The sequence below is a fragment of the Diorhabda carinulata genome, chromosome 9, assembly GCF_026250575.1.
Source record: "Diorhabda carinulata isolate Delta chromosome 9, icDioCari1.1, whole genome shotgun sequence".
In the NCBI taxonomy this organism is placed as follows: domain Eukaryota; kingdom Metazoa; phylum Arthropoda; class Insecta; order Coleoptera; family Chrysomelidae; genus Diorhabda; species Diorhabda carinulata.
The window spans coordinates 23,823,125-23,845,993 of NC_079468.1; the positions used below are offsets into that span (position 1 = coordinate 23,823,125).

General features: G+C 33.3%; 2 protein-coding genes across 3 annotated transcripts in view; one reads left to right on the forward strand and one right to left on the reverse strand.

Moving 5' to 3' along the window:
• LOC130897849 (uncharacterized) overlaps window positions 1–22,869 on the reverse strand; it is a 69,254-nt gene that overhangs the window by 42,067 nt on the left and 4,318 nt on the right. The window contains exons 1-2 of one of the 2 annotated variants that reach the window (XM_057806776.1): window positions 20,564–20,862; window positions 2,870–3,064 (exon numbers count right to left, since the gene is read on the reverse strand). In XM_057806776.1, coding sequence (XP_057662759.1) covers window positions 2,870–3,014 — 145 coding nt within the window. In that variant the 5' untranslated portion in view covers window positions 3,015–3,064; window positions 20,564–20,862. Of the gene's footprint in view, window positions 1–2,869; window positions 3,065–20,563; window positions 20,863–22,869 lie in introns of those variants that run through there. The other variant, XM_057806777.1, reaches the window with a different exon arrangement.
• LOC130897749 (uncharacterized) lies at window positions 16,073–21,673 on the forward strand. The gene is made up of 2 exons (XM_057806631.1): window positions 16,073–16,124; window positions 21,003–21,673. The coding sequence occupies exons 1-2, from the start codon at window positions 16,073–16,075 to the stop codon at window positions 21,671–21,673; spliced, it is 723 nt and encodes a 240-aa protein (XP_057662614.1).

Here is a 22,869-nt window from a genome sequence, read left to right on the forward strand (position 1 = left end):
CTACTTCTCATTAAGACATACAGAGAACTACTGAAAGATTTTATTTCTTGTAAGAATGCAGATTTAACATCATAACATTCAAGTACAAATTTACATCGAGATAACTAGAAAATCGAAAAATAATTATTATTTACTTGATTATTTATGTTTATGAATATATAGTACCGATATAAACGGCGATTACCGCGAAATTAAATGTTAGTTGTTGATGCGTGGTGTTTTAACCTCAAAACTAGAAGCCGTACTGTCAATAGCTTGTTAACCTTTTAGTAGAATCGCTTTAAACATTTCCAACGACTCGAATAAGTTTGTTCGTTATTAGCGATAAGTTTATTAATTAAGGACGTATATTATTCACGTAGGATTTTCATGTCATTTGGAAAATTACATTGTTGCCTTCGCGATTTATACAATGTAGAATAATACCTCGCTTTAAGGCCGGCACACACGTATCCTTCCGATCATACAGTCGGACGATTATCTGACAGATTGAATAGGAAGTACATTGTGTAGCCGCGATAAATCAGGACGATAATAAGACAATTAAACAAAATTAAATCACGAGGATCTGTTGTTTTTACTCCTCTTCATTGGAGAATTGAGGAATTGTTTGAACTGCTACTTCAAATTGAATCCTTCGCGATTTTTCCCTTCGTAACGACGGGAAAAGACCCGAACACGTGATTTCTCTTCTCAAATCGTATCATCGGTACCTACTGTCGAGTTATAGCTTTCGTTTTTGTGCGAATGTAGCGAGCCGGATTTGCAGATCGGAAAGAACCTGGAAACGTGCTGGACATGTGTATTCCGCACCGATCCTTCTTTCCAACATATCTAAACCAATGGATTACACTTGTTCATTAACTTCCTCCTCCTATTTCCAAGCTCGGACCCCTGCATCATAACAACTATATCTTCAACCACGTGTATATTGAACTCAGCTCGGTGCTTCTACCACATCGGGCCAAATATTCCCAGCTGGAGCAGATTTTTATCCTGCTTCATATGTTCCAGTTGACCAAATGTAAGGTACAGCTCCCTGGTCACCTCTATTTCCAAACCCCGTTGTGGAACCAGTATTGGTAGACGACCAGGTGCATTGTTAAGAAATAAAAAAACTTTTGGAGGCAGTTGATTACGTTTTGACATCTGGACAAAAGCTGTTTTTCGATTGGATCGCTAAAAAACTGGTGAGGTATCTGTATGTGTTGAAGATTTCAATTTGAAGCCTCCAGTGGAATTTCCACTCAAAAGAAGAGTCAATCGATCTTCGGGCGCTTCAAAAACATCGGTTTGACTTTCTTCTTTGGTAATAAAAGTTCGAGATGGCGTGTTGGAGACGAGGGAATCGGAAATTGTCCACGCAATTGGTCGTCCAGATCTGATTTGTTTCTTTGATTTGTCTAACTGTTATTTCGGACGTCCTGTATATAGATACGAATTATTTTTGGTAAAATATTTCGGAATTTGGAAAATCGATTATCTAAATATCAAATCGATATCGTCTGTTAATGAATTTTGAATGGTTTTTGAATTTGAAGAGAAACGTCTCGATAACTTTTATTTTATTTCAATATCTGTTTTGTAAATAATTCCACACGTTCCTTTATCGAATTAGCATATTAGTTACTATTCATTTACATACTTACCAATGGATTAATTAGGAAAATGACAGTAGTTAGCATCGTAGAATAAACAAGTCAATTTGGAAGATAATAAACTTGGTTACCAACAAAAACTGACACGCGTTAACAATTATTTTCAAAATGATAGAAATTATTGATTGGATTACTTAAAAATGAACTAAATCAAAGTTTCTTTACCAATTTTTATGTTTTGAACGTTAAAATTCACAATAATGAAGTTTGGAAAGTGGTCACAACTTTTTTTGTACATACGAGGGCGGTTCAAATATGATCGAAACAAACGCTATAAACGCTGACACGCGTTAACAATTATTTTCGAAATGAAAGAAATTATTGATTGGATTACTTAAAAATGAACTAAATCAAAGTTTCTTTACCAATTTTTATGTTTTGAACGTTAAAATTCACAATAATGAAGTTTGGAAAGTGGTCACAACTTTTTTTGTACATACGAGGGCGGTTCAAATATGATCGAAACAAACGCTATAAACGCTGACACGTTTTAACATCATTTTTTTCGAAAATTTAATAAAAGCAGTTTAACTTGATGTGTTTTTTGCCATAAATCGAATGGGACCAATCCCGAGGTGAATCCACTCGGTTTTTTATATTAAAAACACGGATTTTTCATAGTTTACAAAATAAATTCGATAGTAACCGCCTGAATTTTTCTATCGTATTTGAATAAACTGAAGCGCTTCAAAAACGACCGCAAAATCGTCGAGAATGAGCCGCACGATCGTCGACCGCCAACCAGTATCACACCAGACAAAATTCGTCGCTTCGAACAACTCATTTTGGAGGAGTTCGACATTAGAGTCCGTCATCTACGAACCCTTCGGGATACCGCGCGTTTTATGCTCGATACAATATCAGAACCGGCGCGGTAGATACTAGAATAGTCCCCCTACAGTCCGGACTTAACACCCCGCGACTACCACGCGTTTGAACCACTGATGTACCCATTGTATTTCGAGGTTTCGAAAACAAAACAAATGGATTTGAATTTGAAATGCATATTGAAATAAAAACGGATCATAAATGTTTAGAATACGAGGGTTATCCGAAAAGATTCCGATTTAATGAAGAAACGAATCAATTTCCAGCCATGACGCTTTAATCTTTTTAACTTTTTCGAAGTTCGGGAAACGGGAAAAAGAGAAAAGGGAAGTTATATACGAGTCTCGTAAGGAAGATATGTTTTATTTTTCAACTAATATTACCTGTCATTTGAGTAAATATATCTCCATTGTTGTGTCTGGTAACGATCAGCGTCGCTGCCGATGTAATTTCCATTGGATAAAGCGTTATAACAAACAGTACCACTGGAAGCCATGGCACTATCACGACATTTGATTTCGCTTCCATCTGGCACCTCCCAAGGCCATTCAGCCATTGAGTATTATCCTACCCTGAAACTAGAAGATTACAAATATCAGTTTTAAACTAAAAACAGTCAATAACAGTATTCGATATATAAATTCTAGTGTTTGAGAACAAACCAAAACAAAAAGACGTAACGACGTAACGAGTTTGTAGATCATTTTTTTTTTTTTCGTTTTAATTAACTATTATCTACAATACTAGCCGCCATTATAACACTAGTTGATATAGTACATAAATATGTGGTAGATCTATTAAATCGGTTCACATATTTTGCACTCGACGTGTGTGTGTGTGTGTGTATGCAGGTAATTGAAGTGATCAGCCTACCGTGAAGGTTTTCATACTATACAGCTTCGTATAAACTGAATCAATTTTAAATAGTTGTATTTAATATTAGGCAAACAGAAACGTTATGATTTTTTTCTACGCGCATGTGTGTAAACGTCAAAAATCGCTCTGTCAACATTCTTTGTAAATGACAGTTTTCTAGGCCCATGTGTATAAACGTCAAAAATCGCGCTGTCAACATTCTTTGTAAATGACAGTTTTCTACGCCCATGTGTATAAACGTCAAAAATCGCGCTGTCAACATTCTTTGTAAATGACAGTTTTCTACGCAAATGTCTGTAAACGTCAAAAATCGCACCGTCACTAAAAATTAAATGTATACGGTTCATTTGAAGCAAAAGTTAACGGGTCAAAATAAAATTTAGACCACACCTGTATCTGTAAAAATTGACAGAAAACATTTAATATCTGGTTAACCAAGCTTTAGGTATAGGATGGTATACATGAAATGATTTATTTGACACCCCCGAATGCATTAAAATAGAAAAAACAGGGTGATTCTCCTTAAAAAAATAAAGAAATTTGATATTTATGTAGTTAAACTTTGAACACTTTTTATAGGCACCCTGTATAAAATAAGAAATTTTTCAACATAGATTCAAATACATCTGACCTTCCTAAAAGTAACAGAATAAAAACCATTTTCATATCTTTAAGGGTGTTCTCGTAAAAAAATAATTTATAAGGGTTCAAATTTTTACAAAAAAAAACTAATAACTCAAAAAGTATGCATTTTTCGAAAAAAGTTTTTAGACAAAACTATATTAAAATTTTACGTAGATTTCAAAAATGTATTAATATACAGGGTGTTTTATTTAAAATAACAAAGTTATAGTCGATTTCCGTTAGAACCGGAAGTCGGCCATCTTTGAAAATATTTTAGTTAAAAAGATCGTATACGAAAACTCAAATATGGAAATTTTCATGATTCTACTATAAGTATTTTGCCGTATACAGGTAGTTTTAACTCGTCGTAGGACATCCTGTATATATACTAAATATTACTGAATATACCGGTTGTTTTTTCGTAATCTAAGGGTCATCGGTATTAGGCCAACAATTAAATTGAATCAATTATCTTCTTACGTAATACCAATTTTCCGATAATTATTATGAAAACTCGTCGTTATATTAAAATAGAAAAGTTGACATAACAATTTTAATTCGTATTAATTACAGACTAGAAATCCATTTTTTGATATTAAACGTAAATGTTGAAATAATAATCATCATATTTAAAACCCCAGGTTGTTTTATTCGAAACAGCGAACTTTGTACGTTCTAAGGCCGGGCACACACGGTCCGGCCGAACGACCCGTCCGGGTTTTGTCCGAACGAGTTTAAAAGTTGTGAAAAATTATTTAACGTATAGTTCTAAAATTTAATCGAAATAGCACATCTCAAAAAATGCAGTTGAACTTTTTCGAAACGAAACTTGTATGGAAACACATTTCATTACATAACCTGTAAAACAACTTACAAAGACGTGTCACTTGTGTTTTATCGGTAACCAGTTCAATGTTAATAAAAACATTATTTTAGTCTGTATCTAACGCCATTAAAAACTAAAAAAACAAAAAAACTAGTACCGGTAAAGTGATGATATAGCACTAACCCATTATCAAGGTTATTTCAACGACTACTGGTATATAATACGAAGATTATACGAGGTGTCCGAAAGAAAATAACTCAATTTATATAACCGAGTTTTCGAATTTTAGAAAACAGTATACGGAACTGGAATAGGGGGTTTACGGTTCAAAACTAAAATCCCTGATACCCAAGCAGCCATTAATAGTCCAGTCAAATTAGTCTTTGAAATAGAACTAAGGTAACGAAAATTCCCATAGAGCTAAAAATTTGTATGAACGTTAAAAATACTATTATAAATGAATTGTGAAAAGTCCCCATCAATCCCCCTTTTGAAAAAAATTTTATTGATGGTGAAAGTTTGCAAAAATATGTTTTACGCGTTTTTCAGCTAAACGGTGAGTTTTACAGCAAAAATATATCCGACAAAAATTGTAGATCATAAAATTATCTACAAAAAATGTATCTACACTTTTTTTCATAAGTCTTACCATATCCGCGATAGAGCGGTTGAAAGAATTGAAAAAAATATTTTCGATATTATTAGGAATCTTCAGTATTTCTTGGAGTCCAATCTGAATAGGAGATGAATGAATTTTGCTTTTAATTACTTTTACTTTCAATATTAATATCAAATAATACATGTGTTCATACTACTATCTGAAAGCCAGGGGCGGGTTATGCCCAATGGCTAAAGATCCGTAATTTTTCCAAGGACGAAATTGAAAAAAAACTTCGACTGAATGCTATAAATTATTGCAAGAGGTGTTTGGGGACAATTCTCTATCTCTTGCGCGTGTTTTTGAGAGGCGTAAGTTAGTGTCAGGCCGGTTTCCAGATGGTCAGACTGTCAACCAGACTCACTAGTTGTCAGTTTTGGCAACACTGCCAGATCGAGTTCGATTTTGCACCGGTAAGAGTAGTCCAATGCTCGTACTCACCAGATTTGTCAGCGTGCGACTTTTTTTTTGTTTCCGAAGATAAAATCTGCTTTAAAAGAAACTCGATTTAAGTCGATGGAAGTTGTAGACGAAAAAATGGCAGAGCTCCTGAAGATCCTCTCCAAAGGAGACTTGCAGCACCGTTTCGATCAACTTTGTGGTGCAATTAGGCAATAATAATAATAATAATATTTAAATAATAAGATTTCCTTGAAAGGGATCCGATTTGAGTCGACGGAAGCGATAAACCGGAGCTTCTCCAATGAAGACCTCCAGCACTGCTTCGATCAATGGAAAAAACGTATGGAAAAGTATGTGGCGAGGGAAAGGTAGTATATTGAAGGGGATGTAGGGTATGTAGACCCTTTTTCGTAACCAGTCTCGTTATTTAATAACCAAACCTCTTTGTTCAACTCGATAAAATTTATGATTTAGAAGATTTGTAGATTTTTAGGTCGTTTGTACATGCCCAGGGAAACCGTTCGCCATAAAGAGACATTCTGAAGAAAATTATCATAATTTTTACGGCATTTTATCCATATCATCTACTCCGTTTCGAATTTTTTGCGGAACACCCTGTAAGGCATGTGTAATATAATACAGAGGTTAAAAATCACGAATTGTACTTTTGTTTGTAGGCGTTATTAAGAATTGAATCTCATGGCACTTATTAAAAACGAATTTCCTCAACTTTCACTATCATTAGGGATTCGAATAAAAATTAATTACGTCGGAGGTTCCATGGTTAATGTTATTCGTAAGACGCGCCATTGTTTTTCATATCACCTTCACTAGGAACAAACAAAATTATTTTACATCAATTTCACTCAAACAAACGATTACAATCTTTTCTCACAATTGTACGTTGTTATATAAAGTCGTCCATCGATAGGTAGGTTCTTGTCCTTGTGGATACGTTCTTAGTAAAAAATAAATAATAACAAAGTATGATAATAACATTGGTATAGTTCAAATTTGATAATTTTTGAAACAAATCACTTTTTTAGACGACGTAATCTAAAAGTTGTTAATTCTGTATTCATTTATATACCGAAAGTTGCGTTTTGAGTGTTCCGTGTAGTAAAAATGACAGTTCGCGTACTGCAAAACGCTTTCGGAACGTTCTGGAGTAGAAAACTTCAATGTTGACAGTTTCACTTCGGTGATTTTGCTTCGTTCTGTATTCATTTACATACCGAAAGTTGCGTTTTGAGTGTTCCGTGTAGTAAAAATGACAGTTCGCGTACTGCAAAACGCTTTCGGAACGTTCTGGAGTAGAAAACTTCAATGTTGACAGTTGACAGTTTCACTTCGGTGATTTTGCTTCGTTCTGTATTCATTTACATACCGAAAGTTGAGTTTTGAGTGTTCCGTGTAGTAAAAATGACAGTTCGCGTACTGCAAAACGCTTTCGGAACGTTCTGGAGTAGAAAACTTCAATGTTGACAGTTTCACTTCGGTGATTTTGCTTCGTTCTGTATTCATTTACATACCGAAAGTTGCGTTTTGAGTGTTCCGTGTAGTAAAAATGACAGTTCGCGTACTGCAAAACGCTTTCGGAACGTTCTGGAGTAGAAAACTTCAATGTTGACAGTTGACAGTTTCACTTCGGTGATTTTGCTTCGTTCTGTATTCATTTACATACCGAAAGTTGCGTTTTGAGTGTTCCGTGTAGTAAAAATGACAGTTCGCGTACTGCAAAACGCTTTCGGAACGTTCTGGAGTAGAAAACTTCAATGTTGACAGTTTCACTTCGGTGATTTTGCTTCGTTCTGTATTCATTTACATACCGAAAGTTGCGTTTTGAGTGTTCCGTGTAGTAAAAATGACAGTTCGCGTACTGCAAAACGCTTTCGGAACGTTCTGGAGTAGAAAACTTCAATTTTGACAGTTGACAGTTTCACTTCGGTGATTTTGCTTCGTTCTGTATTCATTTACATACCGAAAGTTGCGTTTTGAGTGTTCCGTGTAGTAAAAATGACAGTTCGCGTGCTGCAAAACGCTTTCGGAACGTTCTGGAGTAGAAAACTTCAATGTTGACAGATGACAGTTTCATTTCGATGATTTTGTTTTGATGATGTTCGAAGTTTTGTCAGAATTAATGAATAACAATGAAGTATTTAGAATTATATGCCCCAAATATGCCGTTTTTTTTTCTTTTTAATGATTTCGTAGAGTTTTTGTTGTTTGTTAACACGTCTTAGTATCTCCCCATTCGTCTAATCGTCCACAATATTTTAAGAATTCTATGGTCGTGATGAATAGTCGATATACTTTTTTTTAAGATTCAAATAATCGTAATGAAATTACCGATATTTCTTGTCATTCCAACTAAATCGACGTGCAAATATTTATATAAGGATATTTATATATTTGTTGTTTATCTAGAAGCTGAAGAATAAACTAAACTGTATATTTTATTTGTTTATCGATTTAGATTTGTTAATATTATGTACGAATGTAATTATTGCTTAGATACTGAAACGACTCAATCCTCTCTAAGAAATAAGAATAATCGTAACAAGGTTAGAAAGAAAAATAATAATGACACGAGTACGAGGTCTGGTTATTAAATAACGAGACTGCTCGCCTAGAGGGCGCCCTAGAAGCGTTGGGTATATCGCATCTTATATTTCTAGTTAAATTGAAATAAAATCCGATTGAGTGCTATAAATTATTGTAAGAGGCATATGAGAACAATTTTCTATGTCGTGAGCGTGTTTTTGAGTGGTATAAGCGCTTTAGTGAGGTCCGAGAGAGCACCGAAGATTACCAGCGCCCAGGTCACACTGTGACTGGTTTTAACTCCGGAAACAGTGAAGAAAGTTGTATAAACAAAGAAGAAAAAAGATGTTGCAATTTCTATGAAATAGAGATTTAAGTTTACTTAAATATAAAGAAATATTCGAATTAAAAAAAAGTGATACAGTCAATTTGAAAGAAAAAGGAAAAAATTGGTTGGGAGGAATTGGCAAGGAAATTTAATGATAAAAATAACAAAAACGGTCATGTTTTCGATAGAACCACAAAAAATAAGTGAGAGAATTTAGAGATTTGCTCTAAAAAATTTCCTCATCGTTGAATTTATCAAATTCAAAGTGCAAATCTTCAATCATTCTACCAAAGCCCAAGTTAGTGTCTGAAGACGCTAATTTGGTTATCGAAACGCGCAAACGCAATAAATTGTGGAGCTACTCAATGTCTAAAGTAGCTCCACAACTTTTTTCGAAATTCCTAATACATTAAATGCGATACAATTTGTATTTTTATATATTGTGTAAGTAAACTCTGCAGACGCTAATTTGGTTATCGAAACGCGCAAACGCAATAAATTGTGGAGCTACTCAATGTCTAAAGTAGCTCCACAACTTTTTTCGAAATTCCTAATACATTAAATGCGATACAATTTGTATTTTTATATATTGTGTAAGTAAACTCTGAAGACGCTAATTCGGTTATCGAAACGCGTAATCGCGTATGTCGGTAAAGTAAATAGTGTGTTCAAAATTACTTTTAATATTTAAATTATCTCACGAAAATAATGAAGAATGTAACTCGAAATATATACAAAGGCCTAACAGTTACAGATTTTTTTCTTTCTAATACGTACACTTCTTATCACAGATGTTAAAAGTCAAAAGGGTTAGTGACCCCGCAGCAAATCTGTAATCTGTAAAGAAGAACCGATATGTACCAACCGGATCGCATGACATATGGTAACCGAAGGTGTCCTTCTTATTTATTTATTTATTTTTTTTTTGTAACCGACGTGGTGTATTCGGTTAACAGTATAATTAGTAATACAGTCGTAACTCAACAGTAAAGAGACGCTCGGACATTTTTTTTTTAAATATGCAAGATCAACGCGCGCAGTAACGTTAGAAATTTAAATTTAGTATACGAGGTCTGATCAAAAATAGAAATATATTGTTTGTTGATTAAAAAAAACGCCGACTACTTATTTGATTATCCTCGTACATTCTACAATACTAGATTATCTACGGAACCTTTTAGAGTATTTGACCTTCTGTCTTAAGTTATTACGTAATTAACTAATCTCCAGGTGTAGCGTTCAAGCTACGATACTCCTCATAATATTCGTACAACGTTGTTTCTCAGATTGATACGTTCAATAAAACTGGTTTGGGCATAGGTTCCCAAAAGAACCTTTGCCTATCTCAACTCCCGTAGATTCTCCCAGCAACTATGTTTGAATGATTGAATTTAATGATTTAGGACCAATTATATACCTGTAAGAACAAGACCACGCATGCAAGATCAAAACCAAGACCAAGACTAGATATGAAAGTCGAAAAACAAGACCACGCATGCAAGATCAAGACCAAGACCAAGCCTAAACCAGTCTTGGTCTTGCATCTGCTCATCAATAAGAAAGAAAAGATCAAGACCAACACCAAGACTAGATATGAAAGTCCAAGAACAAGACCACGCATGCAAGATCAAGACCAAGACCAAGCCTAAACCAGTCTTGGTCTTGCATTTGCTTATCAATAAGAAAGAATGCCGAGAAAATTATTTAAACCCAGTTTTTGAGGACGTAGACATCGGAAAATGTGACAGGAAGAATAGACGGTGTCTTCTAAAGCAACGCAACCGGTTGATGGCACAACTAGGCGTTGAGATTCGGGCTTAGTTGGTACTGAGAATATTGCTAATAGTGTTAGTGAAGGATCTCCAGGTTATCTTTTAGTTTCAACGGCAAAATCGCTTAGGAAACGGCAGGTTTGTTATTTGGTGTGAGGTATTTTCGACGGTGCATTCCAGGGTGCGTTTCTAGATGCTTTTTTGACCTGTAGGTGCGTGGAATTGTCGCCAAATAGACACGAACTTTCAGTATTGATTTTAGGTGTAAAAACCATGGTCTATTAGGATTCTATTTTTGTAAAATTGAATTTGAGGTTATCGAAACAACATAAACAGACAAATTTGTATTGAAACCTCGGTGGGCGAGTTCAAACTAGCTTTTGACCGGTATTTTTATTGTTAAATAAAAATTTATGTACGTAAAATTCGTATAAACAATAACTTAATTGTAAATATCGATTCGCATTTAAAAGATATGATCAGAAATATCGTCGACGAACCGAATTTTTATTTCAAGCGCCGTTTTTTAAAATTCGAGTTGATAAGAATGTAAAAACCACTTCGCACAATGGGTTTTAGGCTAATTGATTCCTTATCGAAATACAAAACAGTTATGACGATGACAAATTGGTAAATTAAAATATTTAACAATTTTTTTTTTGAATAATTCGATCGACGGTAAAATATATTCGATATATGACGTTCATCGATGTTTTGAGGTTAGTAAAAATCTTCTTTTTTATTGAGATTATTTCAACGTAAACAACAGAAGAATTTATAATTAAATTTCATCTGTAAAGATGATGATGATGATGATGAAATCTAGTATATAGGTGTAGAAATGTACATTAAGGTAGTAATTGTCACTTTTCATTATCAAAATATTTCGATAATGACCGCGTTCTATTGAAAGAAGATCTAAAATCGAGACAACACAAGACTTTGTGGCCAACTATGGTTGATTCACGCAATTGCTCTATTCCTACTCTTTCTAAATCTTCTCTCCTCCTCCATTTTTTTCGTGGACGCTCTCTTTTCTTTATACCCTATCATATGGTGTCTTCTTCATCTTCTTTCAATAGGACCAGGTCCTGTTCAATCATGTACTATTTCCTGGATCTTCCAGCTCTCGTACCACCTTTTTGATAGTCCTCTGGCAAGTCTGCGTCTGTTCTCTGTGTTTTAGCTCATCTGTCTTCCGGTATTCTTTCTACGTGAATCTTTTTCGTGCCCTGATCCATTTCACCACATCCTGTACGCCCTTATTCGGTCCTCGAGGGTGACTTCGTTGATGGTTCGCAGTATTTTTATCTCTGTGGTTTTCGGTATTCTTTTTGTTGTTGATGTTTCGGCTCTGGTTTTACACACTATATCTCACAAACAGTTTTAGTACATTTTGCACGCGTGCAGTGTTGCCAACTCTTCTAGTTTCGTATTATCGCAAATATCGACTCCTTTTATAGCAGCAATTATCCTCGATTCATATATTTTTAGGTCTTTTCCGTTTCGTTTGATACATTAAAGTGAATATCTTGGAAATATCATCGAGTTTGTTCTTTAATCGAATTCATTTTAGTTTTTAATTGTGTCGCTCAATTCTAACACATCGATTTTTCTATCGAATACAAAATGATTTATAATATTCGAATAAATGAGAAAAAAAAAACAGCTATTCGAGATGCGTGTAGTAATTTTTTAAATCTTGGGAAATACCTGCAGCTGCATAACCGATGTTCACGGTAAATCTATAATAGAAATGTCCAAGATTCCACGTCGCTTTTTTCGAAAAAAAATAATCGAATTGCATAAAATATGAGTAAAATTATTGTAGTGGAATTTTCGATGTAAAGGAACTAATAGTTCGGACGTGGAGACACGTATTAAATAATCCAGTTGGAAACTAAACAGAGACGTTGGATTTCATCATTTAAATTCATATGTACAAAAAAGGATCTACGATGACATTTGTATATTTGACTTTCAAATACAACGATGTGAAATATTTTTTCCGCGTCTTCGACAAGTTAATATATATCGACAAGCAACGACAATTTTTAATATTGTCAATCGAATAAAAAATTAAATCGAAAAAATCAACGATCCGAAATCTTTTATTAAATATGTTAGCTAAATATCGGCAGTGATAGTGTTAATGTCTACGGTTTTCTCGATGATAAGTTTACGCCCATTAATTTCTATCTTATATTTTTGTCCCATCTTTCTATCAAGTCCGAAGAAAAGACAGATTGAGCCATTGGAATCAACCTTTCTCTTGTTAAAGTTTAACCGGTGAACTTGGTAGAATTTTCTCTTCTTCTTTTTCTTATTTCAATGCCTTATCCTTGGATATTAACAAGTCTATTTATATCTTGTTTAGTGCGTTTCTAAACAGATCAATAGATGACACTCCAAACGTCCGGCGTAGATTGTGCAACCATGGACAATTGCAATGCAATTGGACTGCAAAAGACGATGCGGAAATCAAAATTTGTCTCCGAATTGCTTTAGTTATTCTCTTTTCAGACTAATATATTTGAGAATTGACACTCCACGAAAGAGATTTCCCCATAAGAAATGATCGAATAGAAACTGTCAAATGTCAAAAGCTTAATGCCAACTTTCAAAATTATCAATTATAAATTATTCAAATAATAATGAATGTATGCGTTATTTTATGAACACACTATATAGATATAAATAACATCGCGGGTGTTTTCTCCTTGTTATTCAAATGTTTCTGTTGATATAAATGATCGAATATAAAGTGTCAAATGTCAAAAGCTTAATGCCAACTTTTGAAAATTATGTATTTATGTCACAAATATTTTCCCGAGGAAATTATAAAACTATTTTAATTAATTATTGCGATTAAAGTGAACTTTTTTAATAAAAATAGAATATCAAGTCGAAAATATACGTTTATTTTGAGTATTTTGAGTTTTGATACCCCAAAATTCAACTCAATTTTGAGTTTAATAGCAGATTTACTTAAAAAACAAAAAACAAAATGAAGGAAAGATTATAAAAACGGCATTGATTGTAACAAAAATGAAGAAAATAACAATTTTCCGCTTTTCTCGTACTAATTTGAATCAACTTTCTAGAAATTAACACAAAATAGTTCATTGAAATTGATCAAATTGACAGCTGACCTAACCTATCCCAAACTTGACTCTAACCTCACACTATGTTGTTTTATATAGAATCAAAGTTGGTAACACTTTTTGATATGTTCAAGTGACAGTAAGAAAAAGCGAAATAAAATGGCGACAGGCAAAACCTAACCTAACCGATTTGTAATTTCAACAATCGTTAAGTATTGAGCAATAATCCGACGAATCAAATCTTGTCGCAACATGCCGAAGAATTGCAAAATTTCTAAACAATAAAATAAGTTGCTTTTCATATAAAGTCCTGAATATTTTTCTCATTAAAATTGTAAAAGTTAAATACCGATTTCGGTGTACGTTCACCTTTTGAAACTCTGTTCAATAAATTAAACATTTCGTCAATTTTGGACTTTGGACATTGAAAATAGCAACAGAAATTCTACAGTTTACTCAAATAATAATGAATGTATGCGTTATTTTATGAACACACTATATAGATATAAATAACATCGCGGGTGTTTTCTCCTTGTTATTCAAATGTTTCTGTTGATATAAATGATCGAATATAAAGTGTCAAATGTCAAAAGCTTAATGCCAACTTTTGAAAATTATGTATTTATGTCACAAATTATTTTTCCGAGGAAATTATAAAACTATTTTAATTAATTATTGCGATTAAAGTGAATTTTTTTAATAAAAATAGAATATCAAGTCGAAAATATACGTTTATTTTGAGTATTTTGAGTTTTGATACCCCAAAATTCAACTTAATTTTGAGTTTAATAGCAGATTTACTTAAAAAACAAAAAACAAAATGAAGGAAAGATTGTAAAAACGGCATTGATTGTAACAAAAATGAAGAAAATAACAATTTTCCGCTTTTCTCGTACTAATTTGAATCAACTTTCTAGAAATTAACACAAAATAGTTCATTGAAATTGATCAAATTGACAGCTGACCTGACCTATCCCAACCTTGACTCTAACCTCACACTATGTTGTTTTATATAGAATCAAAGTTGGTAACACTTTTTGATATGTTCAAGTGACAGTAAGAAAAAGCGAAATAAAATGGCGACAGGCAAAACCTAACCTAACCGATTTGTAATTTCAACAATTTTCAATTATTGAGCAACAATCCGACGAATCAAATCTTGTCGCAATATGCCGAAGAATTGCAAGATTTCTAAACAATAAAATAAGTTGCTTTTCATATAAAGTCCTGAATATTTTTCTCATTAAAATTGTAAAAGTTAGATACCGATTTCTGTGTACGTTGACCTTTTGAAACTCTGTTCAATAAATTAAACATTTCGTCAATTTTGGACTTTGGACATTGAAAATAGCAACAGAAATTCTACAGTTTACTCAAATAATAATGAATGTATGCGTTATTTTATGAACACACTATATAGATATAAATAACATCGCGGGTGTTTTCTCCTTGTTATTCAAATGTTTCTGTTGATATAAATGATCGAATATAAAGTGTCAAATGTCAAAAGCTTAATGCCAACTTTTGAAAATTATGTATTTATGTCACAAATATTTTCCCGAGGAAATTATAAAACTATTTTAATTAATTATTGCGATTAAAGTGAATTTTTTTAATAAAAATAGAATATCAAGTCGAAAATATACGTTTATTTTGAGTATTTTGAGTTTTGATACCCCAAAATTCAACTTAATTTTGAGTTTAATAGCAGATTTACTTAAAAAACAAAAAACAAAATGAAGGAAAGATTATAAAAACGGCATTGATTGTAACAAAAATGAAGAAAATAACAATTTTCCGCTTTTCTCGTACTAATTTGAATCAACTTTCTAGAAATTAACACAAAATAGTTCATTGAAATTGATCAAATTGACAGCTGACCTAACCTATCCCAACCTTGACTCTAACCTCACACTATGTTGTTTTATATAGAATCAAAGTTGGTAACACTTTTTGATATGTTCAAGTGACAGTAAGAAAAAGCGAAATAAAATGGCGACAGGCAAAACCTAACCTAACCGATTTGTAATTTCAACAATCGTTAAGTATTGAGCAATAATCCGACGAATCAAATCTTGTCGCAATATGCCGAAGAATTGCAAGATTTCTAAACAATAAAATAAGTTGCTTTTCATATAAAGTCCTGAATATTTTTCTCATTAAAATTGTAAAAGTTAAATACCGATTTCGGTGTACGTTCACCTTTTGAAACTCTGTTCAATAAATTAAACATTTTGTCAACTTTGGACTTTGAAAAATAACAGAATTTCTACAATTTATTAAAATAATAACGAATGTGTGCGTTATTTTATGAACACACTATATAGATATAAAATCGCGGGTGTTTTTGTTGAAATATAAATGAATAAATGATCGAAGCCGTTATTTCATATTCTAACGTTTCTTTCTGTTATTTTCCGAGCATTTTCTTTCGTATCTATCGATTCTCATAATGTACAATATAGAACGTATCATTTTAAATGCGGTATATGATTATCGAGAGCGTAATAAGTAGAGCCGGCTCTCTCTCTCTCTCTCTGCCTTTGTGAAGAGTCCCTCTTATATAATAGTGCCGTTGCTACTGGCATGAACATTGTGTACGTAACCAATAAATATTTCAAACACCTGTGCGATGGTGGAATTATTCGGTTTTCGTATTTACCTGCTGTTTTTATTAACTGTTATAAAGGCATTTGTTTAACACGCACACAAAGTCCAAATTTTATCTTCTTCGCGGATCGGAAACATTTTTTCAATATCCATATCTACCAGACGAACCCAGAACTAAGAAAACAACAATTTTCCCAACTATATTCGATCTTCTTCATCTTCCTTCTTGTACGGTAGGTTTGAAAACTGTTTTTTCTTCAGTTTCAACCTCCTGGATCCATATTGTCACACCATTTCTATTTCTAGGTCGACAAGTACTTCATCTGCCTGCTAATGAGACTATTTCATTCTTGTTTTCGTTTTAGTACTCTACAATTTCTACCTTGCGCGTATTTCACTTTTTTTTCTGTCTAAAAGTGTTTTTCCTTCTATTTTGTCTCTAGTAGTCTTTTTGTCTTAGTTGCCTCTGTCATTATAGGTCTAATTGTTGTTTTTTTATATTCCGCTTGTTGTTTCTTTTGTAAGATGTTTATTTTTCCGAATAGTGTCGTCGAGGCATCCCTCTACTTTGTCCCGCAAATTCTGTTATTCCTTTACCCGTCACATTTGTTTCCGAGCACCATAAAAATCACTTTCTAAAGCTAAATCTTCAACTTTAATTAATTTTGGACTTGTGTCACCTTGATGTCACCTTTTTTAACGCTCAAACGTTGTAATACTCTCCGTTGATCTTTTTTTTCTTTTTCGAGTTGGTCGGAGTCGTTTCTTTCTTCTCAGTCCATCGTTTCGATTGTTATTTCGATTCCTGAGTGAAACATTCGAAGGAAACATCTTCACGACTCCGTTTTTGTTCCATCTAGCGCACAGCTCTCTCATAACCAAATTTTCAGTTAATATGACCTTTTTGGAATGCTGAATATATCTCCTAGATCGCGCACTTTCATTCGATGATCAACCAGTGGATTTTCTTCAACATTTCTGTCGACGACTGCGTTGTTGATCTTCACAAAACGTACGGTCTCGTCTAAACTTTGCTACCCGATATTTTACCATTGATAACGAAGGAACACAGTGTAAAATCTAGTTCCTCTTCTATATTGTTTGGATACTATTGCCGAAAATATGATGAATTTAGAAGTTAGTCCTTTTTTTTAAATCCTTTCGCACTTGTAGTAATTGAAAATTTCATGATATGCACAAGGGAACAAAAGACTAGGAATAGGGAAATGAACCGGTTGTTAAAGACGGCAGAATCCTTTGTTATTTTCTACTTTAACATCGTTAATTATTCATTTACGTATCATTTTGAAAGCTTTGGCTTATGGTTTATGTTTAGAAATATTTCAAGCCGCATATATTACAATAATTTGTCATTCTCGTTAATAAATATCATCGTTCGATTATAAATTATGCACAAAATATTAATCGGACATATATTCGAAAAATCTACTTATTATAATTAACGAAACGTTAGTTTCATTAAAAGATTTCGAATCTACGATAGCAGATGTGATATATCACCGTTATGTTTTCGAATGTTGAAAAAAAAAAAAAAACGTTCGTAAATTATAAAAATTCAAATATTTACGCGGATATACATGCGGGTATATGTATAAGGATGTCCCGCTGTGAACTATGGCACGGTTTCACCTTTAAATCATAATTAGACAAGCTCGTAGTGGTTATTTCATTAACAGCTACGAAAATCGTATATCAGATTAAAGGATTAAGAAAAAAAATCTACAAAAAATCCCTATTTTTTATCGGAAACTTTTTCAAATAACTTTCCATAAGGTAAGGTTCAAATATAACGATAAATTCAATCAAATTTACGAATAATTTTTCGAAAAATAATTAAAACAACTGTTTATCCACGATTGTTGTATAAAGTAACCAAAATCGCAGCTTCGATTAATGGATAATCGACCATTGCTGTCAGATGTTACCTTGATTTAACTATTATATTGTTTCGTTACAAAAAAATAATCGATTTTCGTAATTTTAGCTCGTAAAACACTATTAAATATCTTCAATTTAGTTCTGTACACACAAAAACTAAATTTTCTTAAACCAGATTCGAACCCGTCACCACTAGTTTTAATGGACACAACATTAACTCAGAGACATTTAAAGTATTTGTTGTGTATTTGGTTTTTAACGTACTAAGCAATTTATAAATTGAAGTACCTTCTAAAAAACAATATAAATTTGACTCAAATCCGTCAATATTAATTCTCAATGTTTTAATTTTTTTTTTTCTACGACTACCAATAAAATTAAACATTCAAAAACTCATATAAATACTTGAAATATCATATCAAACGTACGTCTGATGGGATAATCATTGAAACAACACCTTAGATAATTTTTTTTTTTTGGTGTGTTATGTCAAATTTTCTGTAATTGTGAAACGTAAGTTTTTTAAAAAGCATCTAATCGCACTCCTCCCGAAATTTCCGAAATCCGCGTGCAACTTAACTCGAAACCTGCCTCCGGAAAAGTCCTAAGACGATTTTTTTGGATCAAAAAATCAAAAATTTCACGAAAAATTATCCAATGTTAAAAACTGTTTCGAACAGAAATATTCTTTAATGTGGTCATAGATAAAATATTTGTGTGATACTCGTGCACTCATATTATACGAGAATGGTTCCAAAAGTGTACTTGACATGACCTAGAGATGGCGGTGTAGTTGCTTGGGAAGAAATCTATTTAGCGTACGTTTGAAGTTTGAAGACGCCATGTTGTTTTGGTATCTGTCAGCCATGAACGTTTTACTATTTTTATTGCTTTCACGATTTTCGACTATTTTTATGTTTCTTTTTGTATCTCTATTGTCAAAATCAGCGCTTACGTCTTGTTTTCGACTCGAAATATCGTTTTTAAGGAAACCTCGTATAATAAATAGCGAAAAAAATATGTTATTAAACTTCACGGAGATAATTAGATGAAATTAATTAAATCCGTAGGTATAATTATTAGTTCCACGATGTGGGTTCACAACAGTAGGAAACAGTGCGTTCATATAAATCCGAGATCGGTATACACATAAAGTCCCGGTTCAAATTATTTATGTATATCAGGGTTGGAATGGAAACTATTCAATTCAATTTCTATACTACAATTATTCGTATTCGTATTAATCGAGAAATTTATAAGAAATTTTCATTTTTTTTTTGTCAAATTATGACGTTTTATTAATCATCCACTAACTCAACTATCTAAAGAATAATCTAATTGGATAACGAAATTAATTTCGTTACAGTTATGGATTGTCCAACTGTATAAACGATAAATAATAGTTCAAACACCTTCCAGAATGGCGCTGGTGTAGACAAAGGGTATGGAATGAGCAGCATTTGTAGATGAATCAACTAGAGCAATTGCAAGGGTCAAAACTCAGAGACCAAACACGCGCAGACCTGTAGGCAGACCGCCAAAGAGGTGGTGCGAGAGCTGGGATTGAACAGGACCTGGTCCTATTGAAAGAGGAGGGAAAAGAAGACAAATTTGTATAGGAGGAATTTTGGACTTGATGTAGGAGCTTCTCCTCTGCAGGGCTGAGATTTGGAAGGTTTGCTGTCTTTGAAAAGTCGGAAAGCGAACGGCTCTTCGCGTTTTGGGGATTATACGCTTTTGATTAAAATTTTAATCGATAAAGACCTAAAATTGATTCGATAAACATTATAATCCAAGAAAAAACAACTGTTGACAACCACTTGTCAAGTTTAAACGCTGCGAAATAAGTACCGAGCATGTTGTACGCAATGGACGTTTCAAAGAAATTGTCACCGACGAAAACATTAACGAATTACGCAAAGCTAAGATAGCCGGGACCCTAGAGATATCGAAGATCTCGTGAATGAATGTTGACGATTCTGAAAAGTGTTTGTGGCTGTTTTATCGGGGGTTTGATAGACGAAATCACGTAAAAACGCCCCTATTTGAAACAAAAAGGAAACTAGTGCATAAATCGGGTTCCGAAATGCTTTTGCATCCACCTCATTCTACGTATCTACACCCCGGAGACTTTTTGCACTGATGAAGAAATTATCGCCGAAACTGAAGCTTATATTGATTGTATAATCGTTTGTGATAAATTCTACGACAACTACGTTGAATAATAAAGTTTAATTCTATAAAAAAAATATCAAATCCTTTTTGAAATGTGATAATTTCACAAATTATCAAAATTAACTTGTGAAAGATTGATTAGATTCTTTATAATATGAATATTTGTTTTTTTTTTTTTTTTGGAAAAATTTTATTATTTTTCTCGTGGATATTAAGAATTATGTTCAAATAATAATACCACCAAACAAAAAAAACTTACTTTCGACTGTTTTTAACAATAAATAATCACATCGTAACTAATATCTAATGATAATAATATTAGTTGGGGTTCACTAAATACCGCACAAATAAAATAAGGGTTCAAACTACGATTTCCGATAGAAAATCCTTATGATAAATTCTATTTAACCGAATTACGAAGCGCGTATTAGAAAGCTCATGATTTTTCGAGTTTCACGGAATATTTGACTTGACGTTTATCGCGAGATCGCACATCTTCCAAGGCTGTAGTCTACGTTGATCGCGACCTGTTCCGTTGTGTAGTAGAAGAAGAACTGCACACACTAGATTCACGGTTCACCTGTCACACTTGAATTAAATCATTTGTTTTAATAGAAGGGGGCTACTAACATTATTATTATTATTATTATTTTTTCTAATATCTCAAATAATTTATAAAATTATATAAATACAAACAGATTATTCGTCTTCGGAGACTGTAAAACGTTTACCTTCGATAACTCACGATTACACCGTCCGAACACGCGTTTCGATAACCAAATTATCGTCTTCAGAGACTGTAAAACGTTTACCTTCGATAACTCACGATTACACCGTCCGAACACGCGTTTCGATAACCAAATTATCGTCTTCGGAGACTGTAAAACGTTTACCTTCGATAACTCACGATTACACCGTCCGAACACGCGTTTCGATAACCAAATTATCGTCTTCGGAGACTGTAAAACGTTTACCTTCGATAACTCACGATTACACCGTCCGAACACGCGTTTCGATAACCAAATTATCGTCTTCGGAGACTGTAAAACGTTTACCTTCGATAACTCACGATTACACCGTCCGAACACGCGTTTCGATAACCAAATTATCGTCTTCGGAGACTGTAAAACGTTTACCTTCGATAACTCACGATTACACCGTCCGAACACGCGTTTCGATAACCAAATTATCGTCTTCGGAGACTGTAAAACGTTTACCTTCGATAACTCACGATTACACCGTCCGAACACGCGTTTCGATAACCAAATTATCGTCTTCAGAGACTGTAAAACGTTTACCTTCGATAACTCACGATTACACCGTTCGAACACGCGTTTCGATAACCAAATTATTCGTCTTCGGGGACTAAAAGTAAATAGTTTGGAAATACCAAATTACATAATAATATTGGACAGTTTTTTCTTTTGAATAAGCAATTGGTCATCAGAATGCCAAAACGCTGTGGTTGGAAAATTGTTTTTGTTTTCTTTGTAGCACGTTGGTCGGATAAAATGGTAGCTATATAATGGCCAATATAATTTATTCTCTTCTATCTTTTTCTTCATCTTTTGGTATTTTCTTTCTGTTGCTTCTTTCACATTTTCAATCCACGTTTTTCTTGGTCTTTCCCTATAATTTGGATACGAATCTTTATTATTTCGGGCACCCGGTTTATATGTTTAACTGATTTCATTTTCCATTTTCCGAATGAATCTCGTTTCTATTGCATTTATTTGGTCTCTCCATTCTCCATTGAAATCAATACACTGTTGCATGCGTTTGAACCAGCATTTTTTTCATTCAATAATCTACAAAACATCTACAGGTTTCAGTTCCGACAATTGCTTCTTAATTTGAACCGAATTTCCTACCGTCGATTATTTTTTTTAACATCAGTAGTCACTGGGAACCAGATTTGGATTATACGGTGGATGAGGAATCAATTTTAAATGTAATTCGTCGTTCAATTTAACTATCGTCGCCGTCGACTTGTGAATCGTTGCATTGTCTTAATCAAACACCGATTTTTTTCGACGTTTTTTTTTTATTTTTACATTCAAACGATCCAAAAACTTTGTATGGTCCAATATCCTCTGTACATCCCAAAATACTGAAACCATAATCTTCCCAATAGACTGTTTTGCCTTTGGACGTGGTTTACCGACTTCAGTCCAATCAGATGATGATGATTGATTCCGGAGTGAAGTGATGGATCTAAATTTCATCAATTATCCCATATAGATGCGAAAAATCTGATTTATTGCGTTTAAACATAACCAAACATTGCTCTGAATCATCAACAAGTTGTGGTTTTTGATCGACTGTGAGTGCCCAATTTTAAAAAAGTATTTTCGTGGTCAAATATTTGTACATATTTCACTAAATTTCAATTTACGATTAGATATAACCAATTTGTGAACTTTTTTTATGTTTCCTGGAGTAACCGACAGTATTTTTTGTTTTCGTCAAGAATTTAACAAACGAAATAACAAAATTAGTTTCACTTAAATGGCTGTCACTTTCAAAAGTTGGTACTCCGTAAACGTCATATAAATTTGACAATGA